This window comes from Thunnus maccoyii, chromosome 13, assembly GCF_910596095.1.
Source record: "Thunnus maccoyii chromosome 13, fThuMac1.1, whole genome shotgun sequence".
Lineage (NCBI taxonomy): Eukaryota > Metazoa > Chordata > Actinopteri > Scombriformes > Scombridae > Thunnus > Thunnus maccoyii.
In genome coordinates, this window is record NC_056545.1 from 9,043,952 (window position 1) to 9,056,683 (window position 12,732).

General features: G+C 35.1%; 1 protein-coding gene across 1 annotated transcript in view; it reads right to left on the minus strand.

Moving 5' to 3' along the window:
• The window catches only part of zgc:77151 (uncharacterized protein LOC337153 homolog), a 44,027-nt gene extending 39,389 nt beyond the window's left edge, over nucleotides 1-4,638 (minus strand). Inside the window, exon 1 of the mRNA XM_042431073.1 lies at nucleotides 4,219-4,638. Within this exon, the coding sequence (XP_042287007.1) occupies nucleotides 4,219-4,239 (21 nt within the window). The 5' untranslated portion in view covers nucleotides 4,240-4,638. The remainder of the gene's footprint in view (nucleotides 1-4,218) is intronic.
• Between the last annotated feature and the right edge of the window lie 8,094 nt (nucleotides 4,639-12,732).

Genomic DNA, 12,732 nt, shown 5'->3' on the forward strand with positions numbered 1-12,732 from the left:
ATTAGAGTACTGTAAGGATTATTATACTCAATACACTGTCAGAATGAATATAATTATGTATGATTGGGACAACATTGAGTACTACTGAGAAAATAACAACTATTAACTGAGTATTATTTGGTTTAAGAGTCGGAACAAGAAAGAAAAAGAGTAAAATAAAGTTTGATAAAAATCCTTATTGAGTTCAACAGACACTTTATTAGACACTAAAGGAATATTATACATATATTTAAAGTATATTATGTAAATCCTTTGTCAGAGAGAGTCTCTATAGATCACTGGGGAGCAACTCCAGGAATATTATGGGATAATTTTAGATGTATTTATGGATACTTGATGACATGAGACAGAGAATAACGTCATTATTGAGAACTATTATCAAAGTATTAGCCATTAATTGAATATTATAGGAGTATTAATGAGTATACGAGTAGAAACAAGACAGAGAGAACAACGCTACACATGGTTTTACCCACTATAGGAACATATATTATGGTAATACTTAAAAAAAAAATGGATCCCATAAAGTCACTGGGAAGCAACTGGGAAGTATTTACAGACTGTGGAAGAAGTTTTAGCCATAAATTTAACATTACAGCGATAAAACAACGTTTTCTATTGGACTTTGAGTTTGATGAAGAAGGAAAAAGTATAAAATAAAGTTAAATAAAGTCACTGTTGAGCCCTGCAGACTCAGTATTAGCCACTACAGGAATATTATAGATATATTTAATGATGTTCTCACAGTTTAATGGACTTGATTAAGTGTAATTAGGATAATGTTAAGTACTATAGTCAGAATATTAGCAACTGATGGCGTATTATAGGAATATTAAACAGTTTATTGGACTTTTACTGGGACAGAGAACAAGAAAATGTTGACCTTTCCAGACAAATTATTAGCCGTTATGGGAATATTATAGATATAGTTATACTTTGGGAAAAGGACACCATAAACTATCAAGTTTCATTAGCGATTAATCTAAAGATCATTTCCACAACTAAACTTTTTGTCTATAAAATGTCAGAAAACTTAACGCAGCCAAAAATATTAAAGTTACAACCACAGAAGAAAAACTGAAAATATTCACATTTAGCAGTTGGGACCAAAGTATTTTTGTCATTTTGGCTTAAAAAAATGACTTTAATGACTGATAGATTATCAAAATTGTTGCTGATTCTTTATCTGTCGATCAACAACTTGGTTAATTGTTTGAGCTCTGGTTATTTATAGCTGTATATCACATTTCACAAGCTGGAAACAGATTTTTGGGGATTTTTGCTTGAAAAAAATGATTAATTGATCATCAAAATTGTTGCCAATTAACTTTTTTTGTTCATCTACTAATCTATTAATCCTCTGTGCTCCAAATTATTTATATGTGAAAAACAAAAACGGACAAAAGAATACGATGAAGTACGATAAATTTAGCTCACATTCAACAAGTTGGAACCGAACATTTTTGGGCAGTTTTGCTTAAAAGATGATTAAATTATTAAAAATTTACTTTTTTTGGTCATCTACTAACCTATCAATCCTTTGATCCCTCGTTATTTACAGGTATAAACAGGAAAAACAAGGAAAAAAAAGAACGCAATGAAGATCAATTTAGCTCACATTTGACGATCTGGAGACAGATTTCGGGACATTTTTTTGAGATATTTAGCGATAAACACTAACATCAAGCCTGTATAGTGTATCATTTTGCTTAAAAACTGATTTATTTATCGTTTTCTGTTAATATATTCATCTATGAATCATTTGAACCTTAATTATTTATAAGTATAAACAGGAAAACAAGAAAACAAGAATAAAATGAAGCTCAATTTAGCTCACATTTGACAATCTGGAAACAGATTTTGGAGCATTTTTGCTTAAAAAAGATCTATTCCTTATGTTCTTTTCATCTACTAATCCATGAATCATTTGAACTCTGGTTATTTTTAGGAAAATAATGAACAACTTAATAATCTGGAAACAGATTTTGGGGTATGTTTGCTTAAAAATGTCTAACTAATAATCAAAGTAGCTGCAGATTTACCTTTTAGTTCGTCTACTAATCCATTAATCATTTGAGCTTAAGTTATTTCTACAGGAAACAGGAAACAGGAAAAAAAGAACAACTTGACAATGTGGAAGCAGATTTGGGGGCATTTTTGCTTTAAAAAAAAAAAAAAAAAAAAGATTTATTGATTATTTTCTGTTTATCTGCTAATCTATTAAACCTTTGAGCTGTAGCTATTTAAAGGTATAACAGCAGGAAACAAGCGAGATACATTCACGTTTTAGCTCGGCAGACTTCCCCAGAATGATTATTATATATATATTTAGTTTAATTATAGTGAGACAATACGATAAATACTACCGTCATGCCTGTACGGTGTATCATAAACATGCTATTATCCACTATAGGAGTGTTATATGAACATCATAGAGCTCAAGTCTTTTTTACTTTTTTTTTTTTTTTTTTTTAGCCCTGGAGGTTTGGAGGAGGGGGAGGAGGGAGGAGGAAGAGGGGGGGGGGGGTAAGCAGTGCTCCAGCCTAGTGGTGAAAACGAGGCAGGGCTGAGCAGGCAGGAAAATAAAAGCCACATAATATAATCTGAGCAGCAGTGAGAGGCAGCCCTGTGTCTAAAATGTGAACACACACACACACACACACACACACACACACACACACACACACACACACACACGAGTTTAAGATGGAAACCCTTAATCTGCACCCTGCCTACGTCAGTTCTCGTGATATTTCTGGGAATAATGCAGTGAGATATAATTTTTTTTTTTTTTTTTTTTTACACAGTTTTCAGTAGAGAAGGAAGGAAGCAAGGGGAGAGAGAGAGAGAGAAAAGAGGGGGGGGGGGAGACAAAACCTCCGACGAATATTAATAATAAAATGTCTCCTGCTGTGGACAATAAACAAATAAATAAATAAAAATCCAAACACACAGCCTACAGTTCAGTATTGACCTTGGGTATATCCTGTTATTCAAAAAGCTCACAAGTTCACCACAAGGGAAGAAGAAGAAGAAGAAGAAGAAGAAGAAGAAGAAGGGGGAAAAACCTTTCAATGCAGCAAGAAATTAATAATTAAACAGAGATATTGCAAAAATATACAAGCACCACTGGAATATTAAATATCTCCAAGGCCACACATGGAGGATTTCTCTCAAAACAAATGACTTTGTTCGTTTTTTTTTCTTCTTCTTCTTCTTTATTGCGACTAAAAAAAGCCCCACACTGTCCAAGCTGTGTGTCCTCTGGATGTTTCCTGGCTTTCAAGCAAGGACTAATCCTCGTTTATTTCAAGTATTTCAACTACAATAACTCCACATTTTCGACTTAAAAAAAAAAAAAAAAAAAATCACACACAATATTAACATTCCTCCTTAAACTGTGGCAATTACGCCGGAGACAAAATGTCGGGGGGGGGAGGGGGGGCGGTTGATAATAATATCAATATGCTTCCTATTATAACCAACATTAATGCTGCTCCACATAGTCTCAGTCGAAGGGTATTTAAATCTTTAATATCATGGCGGTGCTGAAATTATTTTTTTTGCGAGTCGGCGTTAAAAAAAAATAATGAAAATGGAGAAATGTCGATGCGACGACTCGCTGCTAAGCTAGTTTTTTTTCCTGTTGAAAAAGGTGGACTGCTAGCTTAAAAGTTTCCTGATATTTCCAAGCAGGCAAACGGCCAGAAAATTTAATTTTATTTGGCTAATGTGTTTGTTGGTGTGGGTGTGGGGGTTGGTAGCCGGGAGGAGAAAAAAGCTTGAAGACTGTCGACACGACACACAAAGAAATTAATCATTAACACGGCGAAAATATCAGAAATATTAAACAGGAATTTAACGGCTGAGGCTCGTGTATCACAACGAGGCGACAGCTCGGCGTCACAATCGACTGTTTTCATTAAAAAATACAAATATCAGCGGTTTATTTTCCACCTCTGGAGGAAAAAAAAAAGTTGAGCCTGGTTGAATAAAGTTGTAATTGCAGTCGGAGCAACTCTCGGTGCTCGGGGTTTGGTTGATATGGGGGAAAACAATCAATACGACATAGTCAAAGTAAATGAAATAAAAAGCGGAATCGAGGCTTCAATTCACAGCGACACACGGTTGAATTTCCCCTACATCAACAGGTTCAGAAAACCCGGCGGCTGTACGTGACAGAAATCGATATTTATTTAGAAATTATATCGGCTTTACCTGTATTGCATTGTGCTCCATTGCAGTCCTGCATTCCCTCTCTGAGGCCCCTCTCCGGTTACACCGCCGGGACTCGCCGTCACACAAACAAACGCACCAGAAAGAGGAAAAAAAAAAAGCCTGTCTTTTTTTTAGTGGAAATGGGACAGGATCTAGGTGTGGCCAAAGTTTGCCACTGAGTACAACTTAATGTTAATAATGAAAAAAAATAAGCGATTTCCTTTTTTGTATCAACTACGACGCATTACTCAAAAATCCACCGCGCGTATACTCACAAAAATGTGCCGGATAATGTCCAGAAGAGGCACGAGAAATGGCTTTTATCATTTTTTACATTGAGAAATCAAAATAGTTGAGCTGATCTCAGAGCTGTGTATGTGTATGTGTGTCTGTATATGAGTGTGTATGATGCGCATGCGCGGAGCGAAACGCATGGCGATGGTCTCCAGTGGTCGTAAAACCCAAAGCAAAGCCTGGAGGAAACAGACAAGGCTGAATATATCATTCATTATGGCTGCAGTGAGGCCAAATCTGACTGTAATATCACCAACCAGCCATCTGCTGCAGGATCTGTCATTATTATTAATGTTCATATAAATATTATTATTATTATTTGAATGTTCAGGAGTGCAGATTTTGCTCTTTAAGTCTGCACATTTTGGGTTAAAAATACATCGAAGACACACATCTGCCTGTAATGACAGCATCCAAACACTAGGTCTAAAAATAAGCAGCCTCTGTAGCTGCCATATTCACATGCAGTCATTGTTAAATACCAGCGGTGGAGGAAGTACTCAGATCCTTTATTTAAGTAAAAGTACCAATACAACAACACTCCATTACAAGTAAAAGTCCTGCATGAAAAATCCTACTTAACTAAAAGTACATAAGTATTAACAGCAAAAATGTAGTAAAAGTAGTGGTTTGGTCCCTCTGACTGATATATTATTATATATGACATCATTAGATTATTAATAGTGAAGCATCAGTGTTAGAGCAGCATGTTACTGTTGTAGCTGCTGGAGGTGGAGCTAGTTTACACTACTTTATATACAGTTAGCTAGTTTAGTCCAGTGGTTCCCAACCTAGGGGTCGGGCCCCTCCAAAGGGTCAGCAGATAAATCTGAGGGGTCGTGAGATGATTAATGGGAGAGGAAAGAAGAAAAAACAAAGTTCTGATACACAAATCTGTTTTCAGTTTTTGGACTTTTTCTCTAATCTTTGATTTTTGGTGAAATATTGGATTATTTGAACATTTGTTGAAATGAAAGCATGTGAGAAGTTTAGAGGGAAAAATCACTATTTGGTGGAGCTCATCTTTAAAAATGTAAATAAAAGCTTGTTATATTATCCATTGTGTCAAATCTAATACTTATGTACTTTTACTCAAGTAGGATGCAGGACTTTTACTTGTAATGGAGTATTTTTGCGTTGCTATATTCATACTTTTACTTTAGTAAAAGATCTGAATACTTCTTCCACCACTGTTAAATACTAATAATAACACAATCTATATGCACCAGATATATCTCCAGGTATATATATCACTAGATTCAAGCTTCAAATGATGCAAACCAAACAGTAGAAGACCCTGCAGGAATATAAAGCTTCAATGTGACAGTCATTAACATTAATTATCAGACTGAAAACCATGACAACAAAGGCTTGAATTAATCACAAGATAAGGCTGTAATCCATGTCTGTAATTAATGTGGTTTGCAGAGGTGGAGGAAGTATTTAGATATTTCTACTTTTACTTTACTAGTAAAAGTAGAAAAAATACTCCACTACAAGTAAAAAATAGTAAAAGTAGATAAGTAATATCAGGAAAATGTACTTTAGGTATCAAAACGTAGGCAGAATGAACCTATGCAGGAGTTATATTATTATATATATATTATAATTTTGGATTATTATTACTGATTCATTAATATGAAGCATTTTAATGTTGTAGCCAATGGACTCAGATCTTTTACTTAAGTAAAAGTAGCAAAAATACTCTAATTACTAGCAAAAATACTTTGTAAAAGTAGATAAGTAATATCAGCAAAATGTACTTTAAGTATTAAAACTTGGGCAGAATGAACCCTGCAGGAGTTACAATTACATATATATTAATTGTAAAAAGCATTTTAATGTTGTAGCTCATGGAAGAAATATTCTCTTTTTTTCTTAAGTAGCAGTACCAGAGTGTAGAAAAAGTCATGAAATCAAACTTATACTTGAGTAAAAGTGCAAAAGTATTAGAATAAAATATAGTAAAAGGCTACTTTGCAAATTCAGTTTATATGTAAAACATTGGATGATAAGATGAAATGTGTTGCCTGAGTTTCACCTACCAGATGATCCTGTGTAAGATCACCTGAGACATTAAAATACTGCGTAAACATTAACACATCAATAATTCAGCCCTCTGAATGGGGCCGAGCTTCAGAACGAGTGCTTTTTATACCTCAGCGGTTACTTTAGCTCAGTGTATTTTTGAATGCAAGCCTTTTATTTGAGAATAATAATATAAAAATAATAATATAGGTAGCAAATGCATCTACATTTTTACATTTGCATGTTTACATCAGTAATCTTTGTTAGCACAAACACTGATTCTGTCTGTCCATGGACAGATAATATAAAAACCCTCCACCCCTTCATTTTTATTTGATCTTTATTTAACCAGGAAGTCTATTGAGGTACATCTCCTCTATATAGAAGCGAGAACCGCAGGTGGAAAGCAGAGTAAGGGTTTCTGGTACAATGTCACCTAGTTCCAAGGTGCACAGACAAGGGAAAAAATTAGAAAGAGGTCAAGGCCACAAGCTGAAACGTGTTGGTCTAACAATAAAGTTGTTCTATATACTACAAGTGTTGCTAGAGTTTTAACCGCAGACAGAGAGGCAGATAAATCATGGCTGAGTCTTTTGTCTTTCATTTTGCAGGTGAATCAGACTCTCAGGTGCTGCTGATGGTTCAAAAACTGCAGCTGAACTTCAGCGTTTTGTTCACACTGGAGATGAAGAGAGGCTGTCTGTATCTGTTTTTACTACAGTGTATACTACGGTGAAACATGCTGACAGCATCAATACTGCCAACCATTTCCATTTCCATTATTATCATGATTATCAGCGTTTTCACAGGACACCATGAACACACAGCAGCTTTTCTGCCTTCATTAGCAGTTTGGTTTTGTTCAGCCACAAGAAAAGAGCTTTTTTACTGGTCATACAGAGGCAGATTAACCAGAAAACCAGGCTCCCGTCTGTCCAGATCTAGTTACTCTGGCCAAGACTTTCTACAATAAAGGACGGGTTCACAGTCTTTCTTAAAACAGCAGGTGCCCAAATAAACATTGACAGGTTTTCCTCACTGTAATCATTCCTCCTGTTCATACTGGCTGTTAAAAGATCCTCTTCAAATGTGCTTTCAATGGAAGTGATGGAGGCCAAAATCCACAGTGTGTCCACACAGTCATTTAAAAGTTGATGTGAAGCTGATATGAGTCTTCAACAGTCTGAGTTAGTCATATCAAGTGGATATCTGACACATTTACAGTCTTTTTAGCATCAAATTCCCTCTTTGTGTTTCAGTGTTTCCCTGTTGAGCTGTGGTGGAAGTATAGTAACAAAAAGAGGAACTTTGGCACTAAAAAGTCTGTAACTCTGAAAGATATCTACTTGATTTGACTCATTTGGAAAAAAAACAGGTTTCATTGTTCATTTGGGCTCCACACACTTGAAAAATCGTGAACTTGTCCTTTATGTTTGTACAAGTGAAGGGTTTATCATTTAAACATTTATCAGCGGAACATTAAACATTTATCCTTCCCTTAAGTCCAAAATACTTTTGATAGTTTGATAAATAAAGGGTTCAGACCTGTAAAATCCAAGTTGTCTGTAACACCATTCAGAACCCACACAGACTGAGGAAGACCATGCAAAAAATGGACTCAAACCTTGGACCCTCTTAGCACCGTACCACCCCAAATTACCTGCAATATTGATGTTTAAAAACTCGAAAAAGCTCATATTTTAGTTTCAAGACACGCACTGTGAGCTGAGATGATGTTCAGGGATCTTAAGAGCGCTATAACAAAGTCAGGGAGTGTTGCTTAAAACACCTTTTATATTCATACAGTAGTTAAACCCTTTAATCATTAGTATAAGACTGAGGAGCATACGCAACAATCAGGGCTTCACACTAACTTTACACTCATTTCATCCACGTTTTCTTTCTATATTGATGGCTGAAGAGCAAAACCTATCTGAAACATGCACTTTTTTGAGAAAACTTTTTTAAAAAAACGTGTTGTTTTCTTGCAGAATGCTATTTGTTAAGGATACCCAATATATAACACACTGTTTTTGGACTATATTACTATATTATGTGGTGTTGTTTACGGTATCTTTGTATGGTTTGTATGGTTACACTGCACTGTTACTTTTATTCTCTGGTTTTATCTGTCTTATTCCCTTTTTAGCTTCTTTTTATTTCCAAATTTAACACTTTTTAATTAGGGTTATTGTTAGTTAGTTTTTATATGTCTTTTTACTTTAATGTCTTTTATGCTCTATGTAAAGCACTTTGAATTGCCTTGTTGTTGAAATGTGCTATACAAATAAACTTGCCTTGCCTTATTACAGTATTGTTAACACATAATATAGTAATATAGTCCAAACACAGTGTGTTATATATTGGGTATCCATAACAAATAGCATTCTGCAAGAAAACAAGTTTTTTTTTTTAGTTTTCTCAAAAAAGTGCATTTTTCAGATAGGAGGTTTTGCTCTTCAACCATCGATATGAAAAGTTTAAGGCAAAGCAAGGCAGTTTTATTTATAAAGCACGTTTCATATGCAGAGGTAGATTCATGGTGCTGCACAGAGAAGTTAAAGAAACACAATACAAAGTTAAAGAACCAGTGTTAAAGATTTAGTGACATCTAGTGGTGAGATTGCAACCAACTGCACACCCCTCTCTCCTTCTCCAGACGCCCTTCCAAGCATGTAAGAGAACCTTTGGTGGCTGCGAAACTCACGAAAAACACAAAAGTTCCTCTCTAGAGCCGGTGTTTGGTTTGTCTGTTCTGGGCGACTGTATATACAGTGTCTGTAAATACAATGATTCTTATTTTCAGGTGATTATACAATAATTAAAACATACTTATGAATATTATATTCCATTTCTGCCAGGTCCATTCTGCTAGATGCCACTAAATTCTACACACTGGTCCTTTAAAACAACAAAATTGGAAAAGAAATAGAAAATAAAAATAGATAAAATCTATATAGATGTAAAATAATAATAATAATAATAATTAAGAGATAAAATATAAGAGTAAAATAATAAAAAATAAATAAATAATAAGACCTTGAGTTTTAAAGACAAGTTAAAGTCTCTTGAGATCAATAAGGTTTTCAGTCTGGATTTAGAAGCTGGGAGGGTCGGGGGTTCTTCCTGAGACCGTCAGGCAGTTCCTGCTTTGTGCTGCATAATAACTAAAAACCGCTCCTCCTTGTTTAGATTTAGCTCTGGGCGCCACTAAGAGTCTGCTCCCAGTGATCTAAGAGGTCTCACAGGGTTATATTGCTCAAGCGTTTCAGTCATATATTCAGGGTCAACTCAACGTAGAGATTTATAAATAAGTAATAAGACTTTAAAATCAAATCTGTGGCTTACTGGCAGCCAGTTTAGGGAGACTGGGTTGATGTGGTCCATCCTTTTGGTTTTGGTCAGAACTCTTGCAGCTGAATTTTGAATAAGTTGCAGGAGCATCGTGGTCTTACAGTAATTCATTTAGCCGGAGATAAAAGCATTATTATTATTATTATTATTTTTGTCATAAGGTCCCTGACTTTGTTTTTAAGGTGATAAAATGTTCTTCAAGGATCTTAACCTGCTCTTTTGTTTTTAGTCCTTTTTGTCCTTTAAGTGAGCGGCAACACTGAGCCTCTCATCTTTGCTGCCAAACAAATTACCTCCGTTTTGAGACATCCAGTTATTTATTTACACAGTGCATTTGCATAATGACTCTATAGGACTGTAGTCATCGGATTAGAGAGCTATGTAAATTTGAGTGTCATCAGCATAATTATGATAAGCAAGGTCACTGTTCTGAAGGATGTGGCCAAGTGGGAGCATGGTAGCAGGTTAAACAGAAGTGGGCCGAGAATTGACCCTTGACGTACGCCACTGGGCAAGGACATACGTTTTAAATCATGGTTCCCAATGGCAACAAAATAATCCCTGCCCTCCAAGTATGATTTCAGCCATTTTAAGATTGTTCTGGAAAAACCAACTCAGTTTTCCAGTCTATTTAAAAATATACTGTGATCGACGGTATCAAAGGTTGCATTAAGATCTAAAAGCACTTAAATTGATGTCTTGCCTGAATCACTATGAAAACAAATATCATTAAAAGCCTTTAAAAGAGCCGAATCTGTGCTGTGTCTGGCACGAAAACCTGATTGAAATTTATCAAAATAGTCATTTAAAACTAAGAAATGTTGATTAAAAACTGATTTCTGGATAACTTTGCTTAAAAAGGGTAAGTTTTAAATGGTTCAGAAGTTGCTGACGGTAGAGGTGTCTCGGTTGCCTTTTTCTACGGAGTTAAAAACATTTTTTTTTAAAAAGTTAGCGGGCAAACTGTCAAGACAACAAATAGATAAATGAAGGTACTGCAGCACTTCTAATATCTCTGTTGACGGGGCTGAACTCTGACATCAGGACTGGTTTCCTTGTAGGTGTAATTGGGAAGTTGAAGGTTTGTTTCAGGCTTGAGCTCATCTCAAGTCTGATACTGTAAATTTTATTTTTAAAAAAGAAAAATTCATCACACTTATCAGCTGATAGGGAATTCAGGAGCTATTTGCAGAGTGGGATTTGTCAGTTTCTTTAAATAGATTAAGTGCGAGTGTTATATTTATTTTTGTTTATGATACCGGAGAAAAAGCATTGTCTTGCTTTGCAGACTGTATTGTTGCAGGAGTGGAGCGAACACTGTAGATATCAGAGTGTATTTGAAGTTTGGTTTTACATAATTTGCGTTACATTTTGATCATGCCTTCAGGCTGCTTTCTCTTTATAAGTGATTGTCTGATGCTTTAAGCTAAATTTAGACAGATCTCTGTTATTGATTTTTAATGAACAGACAAACACGACACAAACAAGCACCCACTGTTGATTAAGCATATTCACATGTATCAGTAAGCATAATTAATATTGATCTGGGAGGGTGGAAATATGAAATAAATAAATAAATAATTAAATAAATAAAGAGAGGAGGGGGCAGATAGATAAATATGGATAAACATCAACATGCAGGATTACAGACCAAAAAAAAGGAGGTATGATATATATAAATGAAATATAAAATATGATCAGGGCATAAATCTCAAGCATGTCGACAAAATAACAGTAAAGCATGAAGATAAAAAGGAGAAGGGACAAAAATAAAGGTAATTATTATGAGTGGATTTGGGGTGATTGAAAAGTAATAATGATTTTTTTTAAAAAGATAATAAAATACACAATTAAATAATTAAAAAAAGGGAAGAGGCTAAGTTATCCAGCCTAGTTAATTTTAAGCAAAATTTAAGGGTTAAAATGTAATGATTCTGGTTCAGGAGAAATAAAAAAAATATATATATATATATATTTATATATCAGTGTAGATACACTTCACTGGACTTCAGAGGAAAGTGCAGCATCTCAAGGTGGTTAGCTGATGTGATTAACAACCTGGCTGGCTGATTTTGTAGAAAAACGTGATCACACACACACACACACACACACACACACACACACACACACACACACACACACACACACACAAACACACGGGACTCCTGGTGTGAGTATATATAAGCTGCTGTTACCTCTTGTGTCCAGCAGGGGGAGGAAGCACGTGTCTGTAGCTGAAGTGAACTTCCTCCTCATGCGGCTCCAGCATGACATTCATGTAGCGGCAGGCCTCACCCACATCAGGGTTATGAAAACCAGCAGCTACTTCTCTAATTATTCCAGTCTAATGGACTCTCTGCTCTACTTTGTTTCACATATCAAACTTGGAAGAGGAAGTAACTGAGTACATTTACTTTATACTTCCACTGCACTACATTTCAGAGGGAAATATTGTACTTTCTACTCCACTACATTTATTTGACAGCTTTAGTTACTTTTCAGATGAAGATTTGACACAATGGATAATATAACAAGCTTTTATTTCACATGTCTATGAGTTGTTAACAGCTCCACCAAATAGTGATTTTTCCCTCTAAACTTCTCACATGCTTTCATTTCAATAAATATTCAAATGATCCAATATTTCAGCAAAAATCAAAGATTAGAGAAAAAGTCCAAAAACTATTTAACAGTAGTGGAAGAAGTATTCAGATCTTTTACTAAAGTAAAAGTACCAATACAGCAACGTAAAAATACTCCCTCCACCTCTGCAAACCACATTAATTACAGACATGGATTACAGCCTTGTGATTAATTCAAGCCTTTGTTGTCATGGTT